At 40.4% G+C, this 25,094-nt stretch overlaps 1 protein-coding gene across 3 annotated transcripts in view; it reads left to right on the top strand.

Annotated features, from left to right (window-relative positions):
* Positions 1-1,444: 1,444 nt before the first annotated feature.
* PNPT1 (polyribonucleotide nucleotidyltransferase 1) overlaps positions 1,445-25,094 on the top strand; it is a 49,530-nt gene continuing 25,880 nt past the window's right edge. For 2 of the 3 annotated variants that reach the window (XR_012655631.1, XM_032780568.2), the window contains exons 1-17: positions 1,445-1,660; positions 5,261-5,321; positions 5,607-5,681; positions 5,934-6,039; positions 9,200-9,249; positions 10,129-10,192; positions 10,279-10,326; positions 12,378-12,491; positions 13,769-13,955; positions 16,562-16,613; positions 17,160-17,217; positions 18,902-18,998; positions 19,095-19,197; positions 20,358-20,428; positions 22,115-22,151; positions 24,592-24,658; positions 24,753-24,842. Coding sequence is in view for 2 of the 3 variants with exons in the window: in XM_032780568.2 (XP_032636459.1) it covers positions 1,461-1,660; positions 5,261-5,321; positions 5,607-5,681; positions 5,934-6,039; positions 9,200-9,249; positions 10,129-10,192; positions 10,279-10,326; positions 12,378-12,491; positions 13,769-13,955; positions 16,562-16,613; positions 17,160-17,217; positions 18,902-18,998; positions 19,095-19,197; positions 20,358-20,428; positions 22,115-22,151; positions 24,592-24,658; positions 24,753-24,842 (1,480 nt within the window). In the remaining variant the exon portion in view is untranslated. The remainder of the gene's footprint in view (positions 1,661-5,260; positions 5,322-5,606; positions 5,682-5,933; positions 6,040-9,199; positions 9,250-10,128; positions 10,193-10,278; positions 10,327-12,377; positions 12,492-13,768; positions 13,956-16,561; positions 16,614-17,159; positions 17,218-18,901; positions 18,999-19,094; positions 19,198-20,357; positions 20,429-22,114; positions 22,152-24,591; positions 24,659-24,752; positions 24,843-25,094) is intronic. The other variant, XM_032780569.2, reaches the window with a different exon arrangement.

The raw sequence follows: 25,094 nt of genomic DNA, 5'->3' as shown, positions 1-25,094 counted from the left end.
TTAATTATTATATTTGCTCTTTTTAAATCTAGCAATAGCCTAAATTCCAGATGTATTTTCTTTCTTTTTATTATTAATAAAATTTACCTTTTTTAAGAACAGGATTGGGTTTTTTGTGTCCTAAGAGGTTTGTGTCTATGTTATTTAATCAGCTGGTGGCAACAGCTGATTTCTTTTGTTTCTTTCTCAGCTCTTCCAGGCGGGGGAGGGAGAAAGGGCTTGAAGGTACTCCACATGGAGGAATTCCCAAGTGCACCTTCCTGGGTCAAAAGGGTTTTTTTGCACTTGGGTGGTAGCAGCATCTACCCATCCAAGGTCAGAGAGAAGCTATAACCTTGGGAGTTTAATACCAGCCTGGAGTGGCCAGTATTAATTTTTAGAATCCTTGCTGGCACCCACCTTCTGCTCTCGAACTACCAGAGTGGGGAATCAGACTTGACACTTAAAAATCCTGTAACACTTAAGGAATGATTAGATAGGAAGGAAAAAACCTCTTTCACCCCAAATGCTAAATCAGGGAAATAACCTCATTAGTAATAAACCCCATGTACATATAATTCATCTCACTCCAACATCCCTTTAAAAGAACAGTGAAAGTTAACAGTAGTCTGATTTTTCTGTGGGGTGTCTGTGTTTGGGGGCATATTGGGGATTTTGCAAAGGGGTCAGCTCCCTCCCAGAGCCTGCACCCCGCAACCCCTCCCACACCCCTGCCCCAGCCCGGAGCCCCATCCTGCATCCCAAACTCCCTTCTGGATCTTGCACCCCACATCCCCTCCTGCACCCCAACCCCTTGCCCCAGCCCTTAGCCACTTCCCACACCCCAAATCCCTCATCCCTGGCCCCACCCCCAGCCCAGAGCCCATACTCCCTCCCACACCCCTACTCGTAGCCCCCTCCCATACTCCAAATTCCTCGGCTCCATCTCAGAGCCCCCAACCCTACCCCCTCTGCATCAGGCCAGTGAAAATGAGCCAGTGAGAGTGAGTGGGGTAGGGCAAGTGAATGATGCAAGATGGAAGGAGGGGGATGGAGTGAACCGAGATAGGACGGACTGGACAAGGATGTTCTTTTTTTTGTAATTAGAAAGTTGGCAATCCTGTCTGGGGAGAAGTCAGTGGGGTGTCTGTGGTGGGAGGTCACTGTTTGGCAGTGGGTGTGCGCTTAGTAACAGGGATCACTGACACCCGATGCCAACAACCCAGGCCCCAGGCTCAGAGCAGACTGGTGTTGCTGAGCCCGCCCTCAAGGTTGTATCCCTCGCTGGCCGCAACACCCAAGTGCTGCCACCAGGGGCGCCTGGAGCCCGGGATTAGCTCAGAGACCGAAATCGAAGCTCAGGCTGGCAGGCCCGCGCTCATGGGAGCCAATGGAGCTCGGCTTTGTTGCGAGAGAGCTCAGCCTCTGAGCCAATCGGCTGCGGTTTTGTAGCGCGGCTACCAGGCCGTGACCCTGGTGTCATGGCCGCCTGCACGGGATGCCAGAGCTGCTGCCGCGCCGGGCTCAGGAAGCTGGCCGCGGCCGGCAGCTTCCACCCGCTGCCCGCCGCCATGAGGCGTTGGCTGGAGCCGGCCGCTCGGCTGGGGCAGCTGGCCCAGGCCCGCGGCTTGCAGGGCGGCGCCGGGGCCTACAAGGCGGCGTCGGTGGACGTGGGGAGCAGGTAACGAGGGGGCGGGCGGGAGAAAGCAACGTCCTGCTGGGGGGACTCAGTGCCTCCCCCCGACCGGGGACCGTCTCCTTTCTCCCTATATCCCAGGTTTGTGCTAGCCCCCGCGCCTGCCACGTCTTCCCGCTGTCCTAGAGCCCTCTGCTCCTTCCCAGAGCAGCTGCCCTGCGGCCTCCCATCCCCAGCCCCTTCTCAGAACATCCCTCCTCGCTGCCTTGTGTCTTTCACCTTCTCTCAGAAAATTCCTGCTCGCTGGCCTGCACCCCCTGCAGCCCCCTGCCGTCTTCCAGAACATCAATGGGCTTAAACTGCAGAAAGGGAGATTTAGGTTGGACATTAGGAAAAAGTTCCTAACTGTCAGGGTAGTTAAACACTGGAATAAATTGCCTAGGGAGGTTGTGGAATCTCCATCTTTGGAGATGTTTAAGAGTAGGTTAGATAAATGTCCATCAGGGATGGGCTAGACAGTATTTGGCCGTGCCATGAGGGCAGGGGACTGGACTCGATGACCTCTCGAGGTCCCTTCCAGTCCTAGAGTCTATGAATCCTAGAGTCTATGAATCTACCCTTCAATGCCCTGGCCCCTCCCAGAGCAATTCCTCCAGCAGGTATTCTCCCCTCAACATTTTTCTCTCCTGCCCCCCCACCATGATTTGTTACCTTTTTCTTACTTTGATCCCAGGGTCATTTCCCATCTGAGTATGTCTCATTGAGCTCTGCTCCCCACTGCCCATTCATGTCCAGTATCTGCTGAGAAGTGTGTGTTGGTGGGGAGATCTGTGTAGCTTTGCTTCAGCCATCTCTTTTCCAACCCACAATCTCGCAATATGTAGCTAGTGGAGCCAGAGCTGGACCATAATTGCTAAACACATTGTTTAAAATCCACTGGCCTCCTTTCCTTTTTATGCCTGGTCTTATTGCTTACAGTTGATGCACTGCTTTTCAGTAGCCCTTGCAATAGCTTGTCATGATGATAATGTGATTTGAAATTAAAGTCCTTCCATCACGATGACTCAGGTGGTTTATGTCATGGTGGTATTGGTGCTGAGTTGTGGTGATACATTTATGAAGTAGAAAAGTATTAATACACAAGCCATTTAAGGTTAAAGTATCTCAGAAATACCCATCCAGATTTAGACTCTTCCTGCATTTTAAGATTCAGTGGCTGTCCCCCTTTCCCAACATTTGATGGTTTTTATTGATAGATTTAATCAGAGGAGCTGTTTGGATCAGGCCCCTAGTTATTACTAAAACTTTCAAAGTCCACGAAAGTCAGCGGAAGAGCTCCAGTTTACTTCAGTGGGTGTTAGATCAGGCACTAAATCAGTTGAAATAAATAAGAAAACTGAATGTAATTTGAACTTTTTTTCCACTACACACTCACTCTGCCAAATAATGGGCATAGTCTTGCCTCTAAATGTACAAGTGTGTGCATCAGATCTTCCACTTCACTTTTTCCCTTGAAGTATTGTCTGCTGTCACTGAGAAAGTGTTTGTGTGAGGTGTAAATGGGGTACTTTTTGCCTTGCATATATACACCATCTCATTTTATGTTGATTTTTTTAAAAAAAACATTTAATACGTACAGCATTGAATAATAGCCATTAATAGGGCTCTTAAAACGCTGAAGTGTAGGGGAGACTTGCTCGTTTCCAAAAGAATATAGAGCCTTTGACCTCTAGGTCACTGGTTCAAATCTAGCCAAATTCTGTACAGTAACTCCTCACTTAAAGTTGTCCCAGTTAAAGTTGTTTTGTTGTTACACTGATCTAATCAATTAGGGAACATGCTGATTTAAAGTTGTGCAATGCTCCCTTCTAAGTCATTTGGCAGCTGCCTGCTTTGTCCACTGCTTCCAGGAAGAGCAGCCTGTTGCAGCTAGTTGGTGGGGGCTTGGAACCAGGGTGGACTGGCAGCCCTCCATCAGCTCCCCTAAGTTCCCTGTGCAGCAGCTGCCAGCAGGCTAGCAATTGCAGCTATTCCTCCCTCCACTGCCATATGCTGCTCTTGCCGTCTGCCTTGGAGCTTCTCCCCAGTCTCCTGCTTGTTGGAGGGGAGGGGTAATGTCAGGGTATCCCCCTCCCCCTGCTCCTACACCCCGCTTACTCCTTCTCCATATAGAGCAGGGTGGGGACGCAGAGGGAAAGAGACAGAGAAAACCCGGGGCAGCAGCTGCTCTCTCAACTTCCTGATTCACTTAAAAGGACAACGCACTTAAGAGTGGGTCAGCTTACTTAAAGGGGCAGTGTGCATTTCTCTCTCTCACACACACACAAGGTGTAGGTCTTTCTCTCTCTGCTGTGCTATCTCCCATTCATTCCTGCTGCCTTGTTGAAAGTGAGACTACATTAACAACAATGTATTAACCCTTGAGGGCTCAGCTGAGTGCTAGTTCATCATTTAGCACGGGGTTCTCAAACTGGGGGTTGGGACACCTCAGGGGCCATGAGGTTATTACACGGGGGGGTTGCAAGCTGTCAGTCTCCACCCAAAACCCTGCTTTGCCTCCAGCATTTACAATGGTGTTTAAATATATTAAAAAGTATTTTTAATTTATATGGGAGGGTCGCACTCAGAGGCTTGCTATGTGAAAGAGATCACCAGTACAGAAGTTTGAGAACCACTGATTTAACAGCAAGGCGTTCCCTGGGAAATACCCCGCCCTTTAACTTCATCACTTCAACCAAGCTTCACAGTCATCATAGCTGTGAACAATATTAAATTGTGTGTGTGTGTGTTTTTCTGGTGAAAAACATTTCCCTGGAACCTAACCCCCCCATTTACAGTAATTCCTATTGGGAAATTATATTCGCTTAACATCATTTTGCTTAAAGTTGCATTTTTCAAGAACATAACTATAACGTTAAGTGAGGAGTTACTGTACCGACAAAGATGTTACTGTCTGACTCTTACTTTGCAGATATGAAAACTGGGTGCTGATCTGTCTTATTCCACATGACTTACTACCTGTTGCAGATGGCAGTCACAGCAGAGATGTATGGGATGGAATTAGTTTGGAGATTAAGGGTTTGTCTACGCTCCCCTGCAGTTTGGAGGAGGGTGGGGAGAATAGAAGTGCACTCCAAAATGTTGTGCTGTAAGTCCCCCATACCTGTATACGTGGCATGAACTGAAAGGTTCTTAGTTTGTGTTAATGTACCCTACTTCAAATAGGATTACATTAATGCAGGCTAGGAACCTCTTAGTTCATGCTCCCAGCATCAACACAGGACAGTTACAGCACAGCGCTTCGGTGCACACTGCTATTCACACCCTACCGCATTATCCGAACTACAGGGCAGTGTAGATGTAGCTTCAATTTTCCTTTCATCTTAGAAGGCGGTCACTTTGGAATTGAGGCAAAATTGCTGAACAGTAGAGAAGCTTGTACTCTTGTTTCCTGTTCTGTGGACAGATCTAGAGCTTCAGCATCCAGACGTGTCAAAGCCAGTTTCTATCACGAATAGTAAATATAATCAATATTTTTAAAAAATATGAAACATAAAATATAAATGTATAGTAGTTGAATACAGAGGTGTTAATAAACTGATCCTCAGTTGTCACTAATGGCAGATATCCTCTTTTTTTAAACAGAAAGTTGGAAATTTCCTCAGGAAAACTGGCCAGATTTGCTGATGGATGTGCTGTAGTGCAGGTAAAAAAATCTATGCAAACTCAAAATGTATAAGTCAACTTCGATAAATGTGCTGGTTTTTGTTGAGATGTCTCAACCATGTATGGTAATTGGATTCGCGACTGGATCTACAGCTAGCTACAGCATAGAAAAAAAACTTTATAAGGTTTCCAGAACCCTCACCAGTGCACTGTGGATTCATGTGTTTTCTCTTCACTTGGAAAATTCTCTACTGAGAAATGAAACTAAATGATACATTTATGAAAATGTTTTTTCTAAACATAATTTCACTGTTTTTAAATCAAGTTAGGTGATACATCAGTGATGGTCACAGCAGTCAGTAAAACAAAGCCTTCTCCATCTCAGTTCATGCCATTGGTGGTGAGTACTAATTGTAATTACACAAACTGCCCAAATTGATAACTATAAATAATAGTAGAGAAGTAGAACTTGGGTCCTCAGACATTTCATTTTGTTTTTAATATAAATTGTTTTGTCTCTGTGGCTACAGCAAATAGAATATTCAGCTATTAAATACAGATATATTGTCATCTCTTACCTTTTTTTATAGGTATATTTAAGAAAGAGCGGTAATTACAGTTTTGTTTACAAAGCCCTGTTTTGTTATATAAGGTTGACTATCGCCAGAAAGCTGCTGCAGCAGGAAGGATCCCCACAAACTATCTTAGAAGAGAACTTGGTTCCACTGATAAAGAAATTCTTACAAGCAGAGTAATAGGTATGACAAAAGACAGGGAAAACAGTGTCCAGTACTTTCTTTTTTTTTGTTTGTGATATCCTCATTGACAGATTGAAAAGAGAGGGCTACCTGTAACCATCGTTTTCAGCGACTATTGCCTCTTCAGCAGTTTTGGAAGAAGTGCATGCCTTAAAGTGCTGAATATTTCAGAACCAGTTAAAGGCAGTGTCCATTGATGCTGCATGCACAGTCCCTATATGAAAGCCCAGAATACAGTAAAAGCTGTTTTATCCGGCATGTTGGGCGAATGGGGGGTGCCAGTAAGTGGAAAAATGCCAGTTAACTAAGAGGGATGGAGTTTGGGTGCGGAACGGGGGGTGGATGCAGGTTCTAGGAGGGAGTTTGGGTGTGGGAGGGGGCTCAGGGCAGGGATTTGGGGCCCCAGAGTAGACTCTGGGTGTTGGATCCTGGGGGCGTTCACCTCTGGCAGCTCCTGTCCTGGCTGCTCCTAGGCAGAGGTGCAGCAAGTGGGTCTGCGTGCTGCCTCCGCCGTGCCCTGAGCGCTGGCTCTGCAGCTTCTCTTGGCTGGGAACAAGCAGAGGCAGCGTGCAGAGCCCCGCGTCTGCCTAGGAGCGGTTGGGTCAGGTCAGCACTTGCAGGGAACCACCTGAGGTAAGCACCTCCCGGATCCAGCACCCCGAGCCCCCTCCCGCACCCCAACTCATTGACCCAAGCCCACTCCCGCACCCAAACTCCCTCCCAGAACCCATGCCCAGCCTCCCTGTCCCAACTCCAGCCCTACACCCCCTCCTGCACTCGGAACTCTTCATAGCCATTCCTCCACCTAGGGAGCAGCAGGGACATGTCGCCACTTCTGGGGAGCCAAGTGGAGCCAGGTAGGGAGCCTGCAGGTCCCGCACCAACCTGACTATAAACCGGACTTTCTGTGAAGATTAGAAATGTCGATTTATAGAGTTTTCCAGTTGGTACAGGGCATGATAACACAGCTTTTACTGTATCTAATAGCTTATGAGATTTCTTCTTTGCTACTGAAATTGGGATTTCTCGTGCCTCATCCTAGAGAGACATCATCTCTTGGAGCTAATCATTTGTCAGGAGAAAGGAAAGAAGAGGCAACCAAACTGTTTTCTGGAAGAGTAGGAAAACAAGGAGACACACTGTATGGCCCAAATGTATCCTCCTCGCACCTTCCTCATTGTCTGAAAAATAGTATCCAAGATGCCCAAAACTTGTCTCTTGAATGAGATAATGGCACCTTGAGGCTAAATATTTGCTAAAACTAGCAGGAATTAATAGACAATTTGAAGAGGTGGTAGGATTCTGAACAGACTAAGCTGGGGTGGGCAAACTTTTGGGCCCGAAGGTCGCGTCGGGGAATAGAAATTTTATGGCGGGCCATGAATGCTCACAAACTTGGGGTGGGAGTGCAGGCGCTGAGGTGGGGCTGGGGATGAGTTTGGGGTATAGGACAGTGCTCTGGGCTGGGATTGAGGGGTTTGGAGGGCGTGGGGGGGGATAAGGGCTGGGGTTCGGGTGTGGGAAGAAGTTCAGGGGTGCAGGCTCCAAGCGGCGCTTACCTCAAGCAGCTCTTGGAAGCAGTGGCATGTCTGTTCTTTGGCTCCTGCATGGCCAGGTGCCTCTGCACGCTGACCCATTTGCAGGCACCGCCCCTGCAGCTCCCACTGAAGCGCATAGGAGCCAGAGTGGGGCCACGTCGCAGCTTCTGTGAGCCGCGCCCCCAACCCAGCACCCCGGCTGGAGAGCGGGGCCGAGCGGCTGGTGCAGACAGCGGCTGGAGTGCCAGAGAGGGGCCAAGCCACATGGTGCGGCTTGTGAGCCATCTTAAAACAGCTCACAGGCTGGATGCGGTCCACGGGCCATAGTTTGCCCACCCCTGGACTAAGCCCTAGTCAGCGTGCAGAAGTGTATTAATAAATCAGGTTGAAAATCAAAATAAAAAATGCAACATTTGCTTAACTTCACCATTCAGTTGCATTGCTTTTCATTACATGTCATCTTATTACAAGCTCTCTGGAGCTAGCACTTTGTCTTTGTTTATGTCTGTAATCTGACACATTTATATTGCTACTAATAAATACTCAAATTTTCAAAACGTGTTCTTTTCAGCAGCAGGAAAAGAACCATGAGAGCATTACTGAGCTCCTTGTACTTCCGACCTTTAAAAGTCAGTTTGGACATGTGCATGGTTACTGATTTTTAGTGTTTTCAAGGTCCATGGCACTGAGGTTCGTGCTCTTAAATAGGAATCTGCAGGGCAGTTCTAACTGGATAAAAATGGCAATTTTTCATATTGTTGTTTTTAGTGGCTTGTTTTTAAAAGCTTCATTATTGTTGCCTGGGTTCTTGATGCAGTTTCTGGAATAAGATTTACTTTATGCTAACCCTAAAGAGGCAGAGCAAGGATATTGTAGGGTTATTTCTTAAAAAACGTTTATTTTTCTTGGTTAGTTTTAAAAAATAAAAAGGTACTTCTAGGTAGGACTTCTAAGTATAACAATTTTTAGGCAGGTCAATTTGGTTCTAATCTGAAGTGTTATAATTTAAACCACTGAAATGTATTTATTATTTTATATAAGTTAGTTTATTACTAACTGTGACGTGGAGCGCAGGAATAGCATAGTAGATCAGACCACTGGTACATTGTCAGGTATCCTGCCCTTGTTAGTGGCAGCTGATATGTACTTTGGAGGAAGACACTAAAATTCCCTATACTGGACAACTGTGAAATAACCTGCGCATAAAGGAAGCTTCTTCCTAATTCTCATTCCTTAGTGGCTAGCGTGTATCTTGAAGCATGAAGGATTATGTTCTTTACATTTTATTTTATCTAATATGACAGTGAATATTCTCACTATCCACGTACATGTCTTATCCTTTTTTGAATGCTATTCAGGTCTTAGACTCAATATCTTTTGGCGAAGAGTTCTACAATTTAATTAGCCTCTGTGTTTCTAAAAATTTTAAATGTGTTGGTTGTCAGTTTCTTTGGTTAACTCTTGTTTTTTATTATGAGAAGAAAATAAGGATTGCCCAAATTTATCTTAGACATATATGCAATAATAAATGACAATCATTTACTTCCTTCATCCACTGTCTCCTATAAACAGTCATAATCTTAATCTTTCCATGTATGAAAGTTTTGAAATGTTTTTTACAGATCGATCAATTAGGCCGCTCTTCCCAGCAGGCTACTATTATGATACACAGGTGGGTTCATTATTTTTAGTGATAGTCACAGTTCTGTGGGAGCCAAAATAATATTATTTTGGGCAAGCTTCCAAACTGGGTTAATGTTTTGTAAAATAATGTTAACTGTTTGTGCAGTTGAAGGCTTAACAGCAGCCTTCTTTAATTGTTCAGTAAATAATATTGCTTAACACAGACCCACTAATTGGTACAAAGAAAGCTATTCTTTGGAACTGGTCTGAATTCAGACTCACTATCACAAAGAAAGGAGTGGGATTTATTCTCTGGGAGTAAGTAATTTAACTAGCTAGGAGCTGTCATTCCTGCTCAGTAATTTTAGATGAAACTATGATCAATGTTCATGTTGCATGTCAAGTAGAATAGGCTATTCAACAACCTTAAGTCAGTGTCCCAAAAGATATTCATTGCAAGTTCATGCTCGATTTTTCTCTTGTAGAAGGTGGGGAAAAAAGCTCAAACTCTGCATATTTGTGTAACAGAATAAAAATAATCCTTAAAACCCAAGAACCTCTCAATTTATTTCCTGTGAATATATTAAGGTTGTTTCACTGTGGAATTTTCTTTCTCGCATTTGTTACCTGTTAGATTTATCTCATTATTATTATTTCTGAAGTATGCAGAGTATAGATAAAGATAACTTTGTCACATTTTAAGGGCCTGTGTTTGCCCCTAATTTGGTGGTTCTTGGTGTTAAATATCATTTTTCTCCATCAGTTTATTGATTTAGGTGCGTGAACATTTTTTTCCTCTTCATATGAATTCATATAATTTTCAGTTGCATTTCTTGTTCCTTGCAGGTGTTTTGATTATAATAAATAAATAAATAAAATCAAACACGTATAGCTCAAAGTTCTTCCATTGTCTTTTATATTATACCAGATCCTTTGTAATCTTTTAGCAGTAGATGGTGTTAATGATCCCGATGTCCTGGCAATTAATGGAGGTAAAAGTAACTTTAAATATTTTGTAAACTTTTTTTAATGTTTGTATTTATGTAATCATTGAAAAATATATATCTTACAATTTTAGCATCTGCAGCACTTGCGTTATCTGATATCCCATGGAATGGTCCCATTGGTAAGTAAATATTTTAGCTCGAAAGCTTCTCTCTCTAACCAGTAGAAGTTGGTCCAATAAAATCTGTTACCCACCTTATTTCTAATATCATGGGACCAACACAATACAACAACAGTGCATATAACTTGAAATCTAGTCATTTTAAAATTAAAGGCAGTTTCAGGTACTACATCTGTCCCAAATTCCACTGCCAATTTGTATGGTTTTACAGTCATGTTTTGTTTTTCTCTTCTCTCATGCTGTGTTAAACTCCACACAAATAAGGAAAACTGATTATATAGAGCAAATAGTGAAACTGCACAAAAAGTTGCAAATATACAAAGTAAAACAAAAAAAATCTATTCTCTCTATTTTTCAGATCTTCTGTGTACTTTTAACAGTAGTAGCTACAGAACTACAGACAGATATATGATCAGTAAAATGGCTTCCCATTAATTCCAGTAATTGTTAGAAACATTTAAATAAAATTGTAAGAATACATGATAGCATTGCAACAACTGTCTGAAAACAAGGTGTAGTGCTCAGGTCAGATACTTTTTTTAAATGGACTTCAACTGCAGACAAAGTGAAATTAGTGATCAGGAAAATACCTTCTAATTTTCATATTCTGAGGAAATATCCCCATGACTATGAAGTATATGGAAAAAAATACTTTTTAAAACTGTCTTGTTCATTTAATTTTATTTAGCAAGTTAATACACTTCTATGAAAGCTGCTTTTCCTGTATCACTACTTCAGATTACCTCTAAAGTGTTTCTTTAGTTTATTGGAGATATTAAAACAATTCTCTTCAAGGTTTTGGTGGGGAGGGCACACATGCTACAATTATTTATTTTCTTATTCTAAGGCAGAGATCGGCAACCTTCAACACATGGCCCATCAGGGTAAACCACTGGTGGGACGTGAGACATTTTGTTTATGTTGACTGTTCGCAGACACAGCCCCCCCACAGCTCCCAGTGGCCGCGGTTCGCCGTTCCCCGTCAATGGGATCTGCATGAAGCAGTGGCCTGCACGTCCCTGTGGCCCACGGCTTCCCGCAGCTCCCCTTGGCCGGGAATGGTGAACTCTGTTGGGCCGCATGCAGAAGGTTGCTGATCTCTGTTTTAAGGAATAGTTTCAAGTATAGCAGCAGTCTTGGAGCATCTCCTATAAGTTGCAGGAAATGTTCCATTAACAGGCAAGTCTTACTGTTTTCAAACCAATTGTTAGCCTTTTCCTTTCAACAATATATGCTTGTAAAATTTCTAAACAATAAAATTTTATTAAACTGGAGTAAAGGTTGATAGAACATATCAGGGATTCAAGGATTTAAAACAGCTTAAAAAAATAGAAACGTATGGAATTCTGTATTGACATGATTGCACTTCCAGGGTTTCTGATGTGGTCTTAACGCTTTTAGGTGTGTTTTTAATCTTTAAACTTCTAATCTAGAGTTAAACTCAGAAATAGAGATCAATGAAAGCTTTTGCCTGGGGAACCTCTTTAGTTTTTCAGATTTTGGAAATACTTATCCTTGAAGGGCCCCAGGTAGAGGGGAGTAGGATAGGGACTTTTTGCTTTCTGGACAATCCCTTCCCTCCCAGCCTTTACCCCAACAATCCTAATAGGGGCTCTTTCGCTATCCTAAATGTCTCACAGGGAGGTAACTTACATTTCTCAAAAAGAGATTTCCTTTTGTAATTTATTTTTCTTCAACTGATTCATGTTTCAGAAAACCTATGTCCAAACTACCAGCAAAAATAAGCTTACAACATTAGGGGCATAACATTACTATCAGTGACACTGCAATAACAGCATTACCCCAATAAGCCAGAATTTTTCAAGTGTGATTAACTTGACTTGCAAATTGTCTGCATTGTTTGAATAAACAAGTTTATTTTAATTTTATAACTGTCAAAAGGTCATCTGGCACAAGCACACACAAATCCCACTATTTAAATAGAATTAGTAATTTTAATAATTACCTCCTGAAAGCAAACCAGGTAAAAATGATCCTTTGAATGAACTCCTACTTAGATGCAAAAATGAACTTCTGGAGTTTCTTCTTAGGTGCAGTAAGGGTAGGAATGGTTGATGGAGAAGTTGTTATTAACCCAACTCGAAAAGAAATGTCTTCTAGTACCTTGAACTTATTGGTCACTGGAGCACCTCATAGTCAAATTGGTAAGTGGTTACAATGATTCAGCTTTGATGTTTAGTTAAACATCGAGCATTTTCTCATATGAGCCACCTTTAATCATAATTCTCTTGAAATACTACCTTTGTAATCAAGGCTAGATAGAAACAAATAGTAAGGAAGTTTTTTTTCTAGTTTGATTTCTTTTGAAATCATTAATATATTTATTGGAATTCCTTTACTGTATTATTCAGATTCAATATCATTTAGATAAAACTTATGTTGTGCTTTCTGTTTATTCAATTGAACTGAAACTTTGGAATACAGTATCAATAAATAAAGTGTAAATGTTTTATTGTAATGTGTCCTAACAGCCAGTAAAATTTTAGTCCCCAGGGATCCAGCTTTGTGATGCAGAGTTGTTCTGAGAGAATTTAGATCCTATTTAAAAGCACTGGAAACCTTAAGTTATAAAGCTGCTTAAAAGAGAGAGAATTTTTCTTAAACCGTTTAAATTAATTTCCCGAGCCCTGGCAGGAGCCATGGGATGGAAGCCCTGAACTCTGACAGGAGACACAGGGGCAGAAGCCCTGAGCCCAGGAGCACGGGGGTGGAAGCCCTTAACCGATGTAGCTGAAGCCCAGGCAGAAGAGTGTGTGTGTGTGTGTGTGTGTGTGTGTGTGGTGTGTGTGTAAGCCTCGAGGACAGACAGGACCGGGGTGGGTGGAAGGGGACCTCTGGGGCACTTCTGCACTGCCTGTGGAGGTGGGATCTGATCTTACCCCGTAACAGCTATGCAGGGGAAAGACAATCCTGTCCCTCCCCAACCCTGCTGAGCTAGCAAATTTTGGGGAGATTAGACTTCATGGAGAAGAATTTATTTCACGGTCTGTGACATTACTGGTTGAGGAAGTGTATAACATATTATATTCAGTCTGTGGCATATCTATATTTAAATGCATATTCTAATCATTAACCTATTTTGAAGGCATTAGTTTGACTTCCTTTCAGTTGCATCTTGTGAAATTTCTCCTTACTAACTTATATTTGCAAAATTATTCTGAAATCCTCCCAATTAATTTTTCTTCCATAAGTCCAGCTCTTCAGTTTGCATTTTGAAACTGTTTCTGTGATTCTATGACCTTTTAAATAATAAAATCAGCCTAGCAGAGATTAAACTGATTAACTAAGCTATTGTCTTAATTTTACCGAAACTACACGGGTCTTCAGGTTTCCTTTGTGACAGATATATTTTAACAACTTGTTTTATGTCTGTTGAAAACCATGATGGTAACTGAGTTACTATTTGACTCTGAATTAATAGTCATGTTGGAAGCAGCAGCCGAGAATATATTGCAGCAAGACTTCTGCCATGCCATCAAAGTGGGAGTGAAGCATACCCAACAAATAATTCAGTGCATACAACAACTGGTAAAAGAACAAGGTGCTGCCAAGAGAACTGTTCAGAAGTTATTTAGTGCTCCAACAGAGATTGTTGAATGTGCAAAGCAGTAAGTACAAAAACAAATGGTTCTAATAAAGTGTGAGAGTGTGACCAACTTCTGTCACTAACTGACCCTCACTTCTGGGCTTTTTACATACAAAATATTGTTTGTTTTTAAACATTTGAGTCCCTGACTTATCCTCTGTTTTTAATTCCTTTTGATAGTCAGAAGCCCTGGTCCTCTACCCCTCCTTTGCTTAGTCACAAGGCAATGCTACTGTAGTAGTCTGAAGACGTGAGGATGGGAAAGGAGGAGTCGGAGACCCCATCTCAGGCCCTCCTCTCCCACAAAAATTAAGAAGCAAGAAAGGTTCTCATCTCCCCCAGACAGAGGAAGCATCTTGAGGCTAAAGCACCTGTGGTCCCCACTTTTTAGAAAAAATTGAGGGGAAAATGGAGCAGTCTTGAGTGAGAGAAACTCTAACAGAAGGTAGCAGAGAGAATTCAAGGTGAGGATGAGACAGATCAATACTGGGGAAATGCTTCATGGCTTCCTACTCTCCTTCTGGTGTTTAGAGAGCTGTTACCCCTATGCATCTGTACAACCCTCCTAGCAATTCTTTCACCTGTCCCTGCTGGGAGGGAAAGCCAGCAAGTGTGGGCGAATACCTCCCTATGAAAGAGGGCTGAGGTGGGAAAGGCACAAGGCCATGTCTCTCTTCTGTCTAACAGCAGCACATCAGAACTACTGAGGAGAGGAATACCAGTGGGCCCACTGGCTGCTTTGTAGTGGAATAGGGAACTTGGTGCTCAAGACTAGCTTTAAATGTAATTGACCCACTGAACTTCCTTGTAGTGCTCTTCCAGCATGCAGTCTCCTCTTCCTCTCCCCAGTTTAGAATGTTTTTGTCTCTCAGTTCTCTCTGCCAGCTGGGTGGGGTTTCCCAAAGATTGGGAACTTATGTCTCCCATACATATCTAGTGAGAGACATAAGTTTCCCTATCCCTTCAGCACTCACATATCTTTGATAGGAAGGAAAAGGAGTCATCTTACCCCCTAACTACTGCATATTCAAGGAGGAAGGCACATGGTTCTTTTCTCTAGCCCCATCTCTGAGGACTTTGGGATTGCTGCTCTTTTGAAGAGGCAACTGTAACTTCTCTCCATGTAATCTCTACAGTTCTACTCCATGTTGATGTATAAACTTTTCCCCGAGTTACCAGCAGGGGGGACAGGGCTTCTGTCTGTAAAAGAGAAAAGTGAAGGAGACCATCAGTCTGGAGCCCTAAACATCCCAAACCATGGAAATATATATCTTTAGAGAGATCCAAATTGACCGCTTGCTGGCATTCCCTCATTTTTTTATAAAGGTGATGTCTTTGTGTAGAATTGCTTTGTAAGTTGTAAGAAGACAGGCTTATGGATCTGTCAGTGAGGCTCAACTTCCAATAATATAAATGGGTGCTATGTGTGTGATTGCTGGAGAGAAGAGAATTTCTTGGGCACTAATTTCATTTTTAAACACTCTATTGCAGCAAACAACCTAAATATTAACAATAGTATACTTAATGTAAGACTAATTAACTGAAACCTTCCCTTTTTCTTCCCATCCACTCTCAATGCATGCTTTGAAGCGTTATAACTGAGAACTAATGGAATGCAACCAACAGACTCTGAGTGTTTCAACGTTTAAAGAGAGAGGAAAATCAGAAAATGATTATACAAATGAGAAAGCAGAATTAAAAAAACTATATTGATAGTGATAGCACAAGTATAGGAAATAAAAGCAGTAAATTGGGCGATCAAGTATGAAAGATCATTTAATAATGCCTTTTAGTGTATCAAGATGTATAATTCTTTCTTTGGCATGAGCTGAAGACTGTCTGCTTAAATCTAAATGTCCTGGGTTCTGTTGGCTTTCAGTCAGGTGCTTATTAATTTTTTGTACTTTTCCTTTATAGCAGAAAATTCTAATATCTCTTAAAAATGTCAATAACAAAAGCTCTCCCCATTTTATGCTTGCAGCGTCTGGCTCAATATACATTGCACCAGAAAAGTTCTTTTATAGTAGTACTATGTGAAGGTTCCTTAATTGCTTGATGCATCAGGCAGTCTATGTGGGTTTTGTGGATTGATAATATGTTATAACTGTCAGTTCAGATAAACTGTCACTTAAAATAAATCTTAGTGAAACTTGAAGTGTGCAGTACATGGTTAAATAAGAATTCCACCAGTTTTGTGTTTGCTCCAATCTTTATAGATGAATCCCCTTGAAAATATGTCATTAAAAGCCATTTAATGAAGTACAAGGTGGATCTGAACTGCTTTTAAATTTTATTTCAACAAAATGTCAAACCATTTTCTAAAGAATAGACTTTATGTACTAAGTTTCAACATGGAGCAATATTTTTCTGGCCATTGTAAACTCTTGAATATAGGGTTTTGTATCAGAACAAGTTAAACTTTTTATTCTGTATTATGCTGCTTATGAGTATTGCTATAATACTAATATAAATTAAAGATGTATTTAAATCTTAGATAATCTAGCAACCTTTTTAAAGTCACCATTTTCTTTAGAACGCTAAATGCATTTATGATGGTGACTTGTTCAAACTTTGTACGGGTAAACCAATACTAATCAGGTTGTTAATTACTTTTTTCTCTTCAAAAAGGCTTGCCTCTGATAAGGTCTGTGCAGTATTTGCAGATTTTAGCCATGACAAAGTAAGTGTTGCCATCAAAATCTGTTATTTTTTTTATGTCATATTTTAATCAGTTCTCTGGATTGGTTTTAGTTCTCTGAATTAGTCCGTGTTTAGATTGTTGTACTGTCCCCATGATATTTCTTTAAAGAGCCACTAACGCTTGACTATATTGCCTCTTATTCTGCAAGTGTAAGAGAGGCAAGGTGGGTGAGGTAATTCCTTTTATTGGTGAGAGAGATGGTCTTTCGAGCCACAGAGAGCTCTTCTTCAGGCTTGAAAGCTTGTCTCTCTCACCAACAGAAGTTGGTCCAATAAAAGATATTCCATCGCCCACCTTGTCTCTGTAATACCCTGGGACCAACATGGCTACAGTTACAGTGCGGTAGTATAAATAAGTTATCAGAGGCTCTTCTCTGGGAGATTCTTGTTTCAGTATGTAATGATTCCTTGTGCTTAGATTCATTCCTCTGATTATCTCATTGCTAGACAGCTGTGCAGAACTTTGAGATTGTTGCTTTATTGTTAGTCTGCACTATCAGTGGTAATAGATGTAAATCTTATCTAGATTTCTAGAGATGAAGCAGTTAACAAGATAAGACTTGAAACAGAAGAACAGTTGAAAGGTATTATACTACTTTGTATAATATTTGTACAATTTTAATAAAATTGGGCACTGAACTTGAGGCCAATATTCAATACCATAATATATATATATATACAGTCCTGTAACATTATTTTGAAAAAAAAAGATTGCTGTTTATGGAGACCTGCAAAAGATCTAACTTTTTTAGATTGGTCTTGTGCCCTTTGATATGATGTATAAAGTGGCCTGAATATTTTTTGCTTACCAGAAAGTTCTGCTTTGGTGTTCCTTGGTTTTGCTGGAATGCCTGTTTGAGATCTTGGATGTTTATTGTAAGCCCTTACATCTTCATTGAGGGGACATAAGGGTGCTGAATCTTGAACAAGGGCTTCCTTTATCCAAAATGTTTATTAGTCATAAGTTAAATAAGTTTTAAGAAAACCTGTTTTAAATTGTCTTTGGACCCCAGGTTAAAAACCACTGGTATAGCACAAAGATGAACATAGTATTTTGTTACTGAAAAGTTCTAATTTAAATTAACTTGATACAAAATACTGAATTATAAGAAAAAATACTGAATTATAAGAACTAGTACTGAAATAATACTGCATTGCATGAAATGGTCATGTGTAGTATATAACACAGCATGGGGTCTAATACTCTGTGTGTAAGCTTTGGCTTAGCTCTGGCCCATTTACCTGAAAATATGTGTTCTTAGCATGTAGGGGAAAGAAGGGGATTGCCATTCACCTTTTCAGCAGATCTCTTACAGTGTCTTTATACCTCCAGTCTCCCACATGAATGCACAGTCCCATTTGAGTTTATTAGGGTGCATCTGTTCACTTTTGCCTAAATAGTTGAGAAAGGAAAGACTCTTATAAAGTCTGCTCCCTTTGCCTGGGAGCAGAGTACTGAACAAATAGCGATTATTGCTGAGGTAGTTGGAAGCTATATCACTGCAGTAATCAGCCTGTGTCTACCTCCTCAAACTCCTAATGGTGAGGAGGAAAGATATATTGCCACTGAACACTCCTTTTCCACATGCTGGGGGGGGGATGCGATAGAAAAAAGGCTTACCCTTCCTCCTGGTCTACCTTCATGTTGTAAAGGAGCACAAGAAAAAACTAGTGTATGTGAAGGGAGTTGAGGATGCACCTTGGGTTCTCGCCTCCCCCCTCTCCATGTGCCCCTGGAAAAAAAAAAAAAAGCTATGTGTCTCTGTAAGTGGTCCAGCCAACTGTGAAATCCTACAAACCCCAGGGTGCATGGAGTATGGAAGTCTAAGGTTGTATCTTGCACATCTTACTGACTTAGGCCCTGCACAGTTCAGGATTGGCACCATTTCAGTCCATTAGTTCTTACTCTTTTGAAATGTTTGTTTCAGCAGCAATAGAAAACAAGTTGTCTTATTCCTTTTGGTCCCACCAGTCTGAGACTAGTGGAGCACCAACTTCTGTAGCTGCCGGTATTACTGCTTTATGTGTTAATTAGAAGAATACTCTTTGAGCAGTAGACCTGGTAATAGAACTGGTACCACCTGTGTGATTTACCCAATTTCTAACAGTTTGGACAGTGCTTCCAGTTGTGAATAACATGTATAGCGATACAGTGGGCTTCTGTTGTACTCTAATGCTGGCCACAGTGCTTGTTAGTTGATAACTGTTATGGAACTTGTTTTCCAACTTTAGAAACTTGGAGTTCTAATTTGTGTTTGGTATCTCTAGAGAAATTTCCAGAGGCTGAGTCTTATGAAATTATGGAATCCTTTAATGTTGTTTCAAAGGACATTTTTAGAAGCTTTATTCTGAATGAATACAGAAGGTAAATGCACAGAATCCTTTTTGAATAAACTCTTCGCAAATATTTCCTCATAATTATGGTTTTCTTGAGTTTATAATTCATATTTTATTACTATAGATGTGATGGCAGAGACTTGACTTCTCTCAGAAATATCAGTTGTGAAGTGGACATGTTTAAAACACTTCATGGATCGGCGTTGTTTCAGAGAGGTCAAACACAGGTAATATTTTCAGACTCAGAGTGGTAGTTGTCATAAGCTGAAAATTTCCATTAACCATGACATTTGTTATTTCTCAATCAAGTAATTATTGAAAACACCTTGCATACTTTCCAGTGTAAGAAAATATAAATACATCACATGCTATTCAGGTTCAGTTTAATATTGCCTGGCTCCCATTAGAAAAAACAATGTACAGAACTAAACTGTTTGCTGTTCCAGTGGAAACATCAAAATAACATTGCAAAACATAGTTGCCTAGAAGTATTCCGTTAAGCAGAATCACATGTCCACTCTCAGCCTTTTTTAAATTCCTGAAGAAGGCCCAGCAACCAAAACTTGGGCCTACAAACATGCTTTTCTGTAATTTCATTTAATAAGTTGTAATTTCCTTTCAGAGTGGTTCACAATAATGCTGCTTATTACTTGCATAAATACATAAGTATTTATTTTAACCCCTCTGTGCTTTACTTATAAAAAGGAAGTATGTGAGTTTTACATTAAAGCTATTGTTTGCCGAAAAACAGCACTGTGTATGCGTTGTTTAATTCAATGATCAGGTTCACTTAAAATAATTGTCTAATTTATCTGAACTACTACTATATAGGAGATTGCCAAGCAGTTTTTCTGCAAATCTTTTTAAAAGAAAGTTATGTATTCAGATATATTTTATATCAAAGTTCAGAGTGGTGTGGAGGGGAGAGGGAGTCCTTTCTAAAATAGGCTAGAGCATCTGCCTGTTTGAGTTTCTGATCTGAGACCTCTTATTAGACCTCAGTTTCACTGCCATCTTTCTTCTGGGGATGAATTGTTTATCATCTGTCTAGCTCTTTAACTGGTTAATAGGGGAGTCATTAACTGAGATAATTCCTGTCTCTTAAGGTGAAGATGCTACCTCTGTAGTACTCCATACTTTTGCCAGGCCAGGGAGAGAGAGCCAGGAATCAGTCTGTTTCCTTACGAACTGATGGACATTTACAAGACTGAGTTCTGAGTCTATCAACATCTTTATTGCAAAGAAACCTAATGAGAATTGATGTTTGACACAAATCACAATAGAAACTTTCTGGAATCGACTCTTCTTAAATATTTGTGCCCAATATAAATCACTTTAAATGATCATAAACTGTATGAGGTTTTCATTGTCCCTTTTTTAATTCTAGGTTCTCTGTACAGTTACATTTGATTCACTAGAATCTAGTGTAAAATCTGATCTTATCACAACAGCTGTGAGGTATGTGAGATATCTTCTATTGCTTTGTTACTTTTATAATAAAGGAGCATGGGTAATTTAAACAGTTGATAAATGGTACTTGAACTGAATATATATATTCATCAAAATTTTCAAAAATTGATGTCTAAAATTAGGCTTCTAAATAAGTGGCCTGATTTTCAACAGTGCCAAATGCCCAGCAGCTCTTTGGAATTGCCTTTAGTCCTGGTTATGATTGTAGTGGCTCAGTAGTTAGAAACAATAAATCAGAAAATATTGCAAGAAAATATTCACTCTTTTAAATGAGACTATGTAAAAAGATTCCTAAATGTGTAAAAACGACGTAAATGTGCCAAATTTTTCCAAGTATTAATATGATAATGAAAACAGTGTACATATTTTACACTTTCAATGTATGTTCTCTACAGATTTGTGCAGTAATGTGCTGTTGTGTGGATTCAGTACATGCAACACTTGGAATAATATATTTGTACCACGTTAGCAACTACCTCTCCAGTGACTTTAGGTGGTGCTAAGCATAATGTAGTTTTAACTCACCCAAAGTAAAATTGTCAGATTAGTGATTGTTTTTCCAACTTCAAGTAATCTATTCCAAAGACCCTAATTTGTCAGAAGAAAAATCTTTTCAGCTGGTTGAGAAGTTGGTCGTGCTTCAATTTTAATTACCTCACTGATAGGGTTGCCAGTTTTGGTTAAGGTTTCATCACGACATGGAAACTCCACTCACTGAAATGAACTGAGAGTCTACACAGTGGGGTAATGTGTACTACAGGGGTGTGATTTCTAAAATGCACTAACGTGCTGTGTATTAATTGGTCCATGTAAACCCTGTTTATCCCCACTAAATGTTCCCTGGTACACTTTAACATAGGGCCTGCAAGTGCAAAGAAAGCAATGCACTTTAGAAGTCATACCCCTGTAGTGTGCATTACCCCACCATGTAGACAAGCACTGAGTCTCTTTAAAACTAGTAATTATTCTTTCAAGCTAAGTCCTCTTGCTGATTTATTAATCTTTATTGGTAACAGTTGTCTTATTAGGTGGTAAATATTCTTCCCTTAAGTCTTTGGTGCAGTCATTTCCTCTTCATGCATTTTGCTCTCTCAACTTTGCTTCAACTAACACTATTTTCTACCCAGAGATATTTAACAACCTCATTTCATTCATCTTGCAATTTAAATTGTGCATTCACCCACAGTTCTCACATTAGTGTGCAGTAGGCCACCACAAAAGTGAAGAGAGGGTCCATGTGTGGAATTACATGTGAGATTGATTGAAAGTTTGTCACTTATAGGTTAGCTCCTCCTACTAGTCTCTAATATTGCACTGGATTTGAATCTGTAAGACTTTGATTATACACAGTTTGTATACTGGTTTAACTTTCAGTTAGGGACGCAACTTTTCTGTTAAAATAATCAGATTGGTATAACCCTTAGTGTTTTAACTATAGCAATGTAGTTAAAATGATAAAATTTTTGTGTGTAGACAAATCTTAAATTCATGTACTACAGGGAAATAGCAATAGAAAATGGTCTTGCTGTCCAGCTGATTCATTGAAACACTTACCCTCCTTTATAGACACCTGTATTTAGTGATAATGGAGTTGTGTAATCTTTTAATCCTACTCTAAATGGAAGCTGATATTCAGTTGCTCCTGTATGATGCTGTCTTATTTTTAATTTTTAGTGGAATAAAAGATAAAAACTTTATGCTGCATTATGAGGTAAGACAGCTTTTCAGTGTTTCACATGTTTTTTTTCATGTTTCACAAACATGATTATGCCTACGAGTTTATTAACAAAATTTTAAGCAAGCTCTCTTATACCATAAGCATTTCTCATTCTTTGGGATTTGCTCAAAATAATTCACAAAACAGATATGATATAACAGATTTGGAGATTATAAGTACCTTTGGTGATTTTTGCTTTATGAACAAGTTTGTGACTGTATGATAGAAAAATGAAGATATAGTTCTTGACAAGTTTACTTGTGGTTAACTTGCATCCCCTGGTCCTGTGTTATCTTGCAACTGTATTACAGTAGAACTTCAGAGTTATGAACACCTTGGGAATGGAGGTTGTTTGTAACTCTGAACAAAATGTTATGGTTGTTCTTTCAAAAGTTTACAGCTGAACATTGAATTAATACAGCTTTGAAACTACAATGCAGAAGAGAAATGCTGCTTTCCTTAATTTTTAGTAGTTTATGGTTAACACAGTGCTGTACTATGTTTGCCTTTTTTTTTCTCTGAGCTGTGTACTTCCCATTCCAAATGAAGCGTACGGTTGACTTGTCAGTTCATAACTCTGAGGTTCTACTGTGTTCTCTGACTGCAAATGTTGTTTTGCATTTATTAAATGTAAATCCAGGATACAACTGGGGTGGTCAACTATCAGGGAGTAATGGTGCCAGTGAGGAAATGCGTTGGCTGAGTTCTCACTGCCTCTCTCTAGCACGTACTATTAAAGTAGAGAGAATGCAGAAAAGGAAGAAAGAAAGAAAGAAGGTGGAAGACGTTTTTTTTAAAAAAAACCCAAAAAGTCTATAGATGGGAGGAAACAAGACTGGTGTAGGAACGACAAGAAAAGGCCAACAGAGGAATGGAGGAGGTAACAGTTAAGGCATTAAACACTGATGATCATACATAATACATTAAAGTTTGTGTATTTCAGAAAATTAGTATGATTTTCTTGGTGGAGTGAAATTGACACCAAACTAGATCACTATGAAGTAAATCAGATTATCCCTGCTAACTAAAGCGATGGAACATAAGTTGGACTAGTGGTCCATCAAGTTCATTATTGTGTCTCCAACAATGTCTAGTATCAGACACTTCAGAGGAATGTACAAAAATCCCCCAAATAAAAAATTTATAAAATGGGAGTTCTTTAGCTGATAAAGAATTTTACAACTGATGACCTTTAAAGTTTATACAAAAATGAGGAGTCCGGTGTCACCTTAAAGACTAACAGATTTATTTGGGCATAAGCTTTTGTGGGTAAAAACCTCCTCTTCTTCAGATGCAGGGAGTGAAAATTACAAATGCAGGCATAAATGTACTGGCACATGCAGAGAAGGGAGTTACCTTAAAAGTGGAGAACCAGTGTTAGCAAGGCCAATTCAGTCAGGGTGGATGTGGTCCACTCCCAATAATTGATGAGGAGGTGTCAATACCAAGAGAGGGAAAATTGCTTTTGTAGTGAGCTAGCCATTCCCAGTTCCTATTCAAGCCCAAATTAACGGTGTTAAGTTTGCAAATGAATTGTAGCTCTGCAGTTTCTCTTTGAAGTCTGTTTTTGACGGTTTTTTGTTGAAGGATGGCTACTTTTAAATCTGTTGTTGAATGTCCAGGGAGATTGAAGTGTTCTCCTCCTGGTTTTTGTATGTTACTGTTCCAGATGTCTGATTTGTGCCTATTTATTCTTTTACGTAGAGACTGTCCAGTTTGGCCCATGTACATGGGAGAGCGGCATTGCTGGCAGATGATGGCATATATCACATTAGTAGATGTGCAGGTGAACGAGCCCCTGATGGTGTGGCTGATGTGGTTGGTCCTCTGATGGTGTCGCTAGAGTAGATATGGGGACATAGTAGGCAATGGGGTTTGTTACAGGGATTGGTTCCTAGGTTAGTGTTTCTGTGGTTTGGTGTGTAGTTGCTGGTGAGTATTTGCTTCAGGTTGGAGGGGTGGGGAGCTGTCTGTAAGTAAGGACTGGCCTGCCTCCCAAGGTCTGTGAGAGTGAGGGATCGTTTTCCAGGATAGGTTGTAGATCGTTGATGATGAGCTGGAAAGGTTTTAGCTGGGGGCTGTACACGGTGGCCAGTGGCGTTCTGTTTTCCTTGATGGGCCCGTCCTGGAGTAGGTGACTCCTGGGTACCCGTCTCACTCTGACAATCTGTTTCCTCGCTTCCCCAGGTGAGTATTGTAGTTTTAAGAACGCTTGATAAAGATCTTGTAGGTGATTATCTCTGTCTGAGGGATTGGAGCAAAAGCGGTTGTACAAGTGTACGTTTGGTTTATACAAGTGACCAATGTATTTTTTTTCTTGATACTTGTGCTTTTGGGAGGACATTGATGCTTGTTTTGAGGTAAACAAGCAATTAAAGAAGGAAAGGGTACCACATGTTGCTTTACTTGCTATATGAAAATTGTATTTTTCTAGTTTCCTCCTTATGCAACTAATGAGATTGGCAAAGTTACTGGTGTCAACAGAAGAGAACTTGGACATGGTGAGTGATACCTAGAGAAGTTAAACATTATTATTGTAGTACTTCATTTAATCACTTTTTGTACTGATAGAGTATTTTGTTCCTTTAAATGCAGGTGCGCTTGCAGAGAAAGCTTTGAAGCCAGTTATTCCCCAAGATTTCCCTTTCACAATAAGGGTTACTTCAGAAGTCTTGGAGTCAAATGGTATTAAAATTTCATTTTCATTTTTTTACCTAGTGGCAAAGACCAAATATACTTCTTTAAATTCCTTGTATTAGGTAAACTATTCTAGCAGTTCTTGATGATTAATTTGGTTTGCTACTTAATGGTGCTAGTTGAAATTCTGAAAATGACAAGGATGTGCATGTTTCTGAACCTCAGTTATGGTTGTTAGAGAATTGCTTTAACTTGCAAAGCAGTAGACCTCAAATAAAAAGGGAAGACATAAACTGAAGA

This window comes from Chelonoidis abingdonii, chromosome 3 (assembly GCF_003597395.2).
Source record: "Chelonoidis abingdonii isolate Lonesome George chromosome 3, CheloAbing_2.0, whole genome shotgun sequence".
NCBI lineage: Eukaryota > Metazoa > Chordata > Testudines > Testudinidae > Chelonoidis > Chelonoidis abingdonii.
The sequence above is the reverse complement of the archived record's forward strand: the minus strand, read 5'-3'. Positions and strand labels throughout refer to the sequence as shown.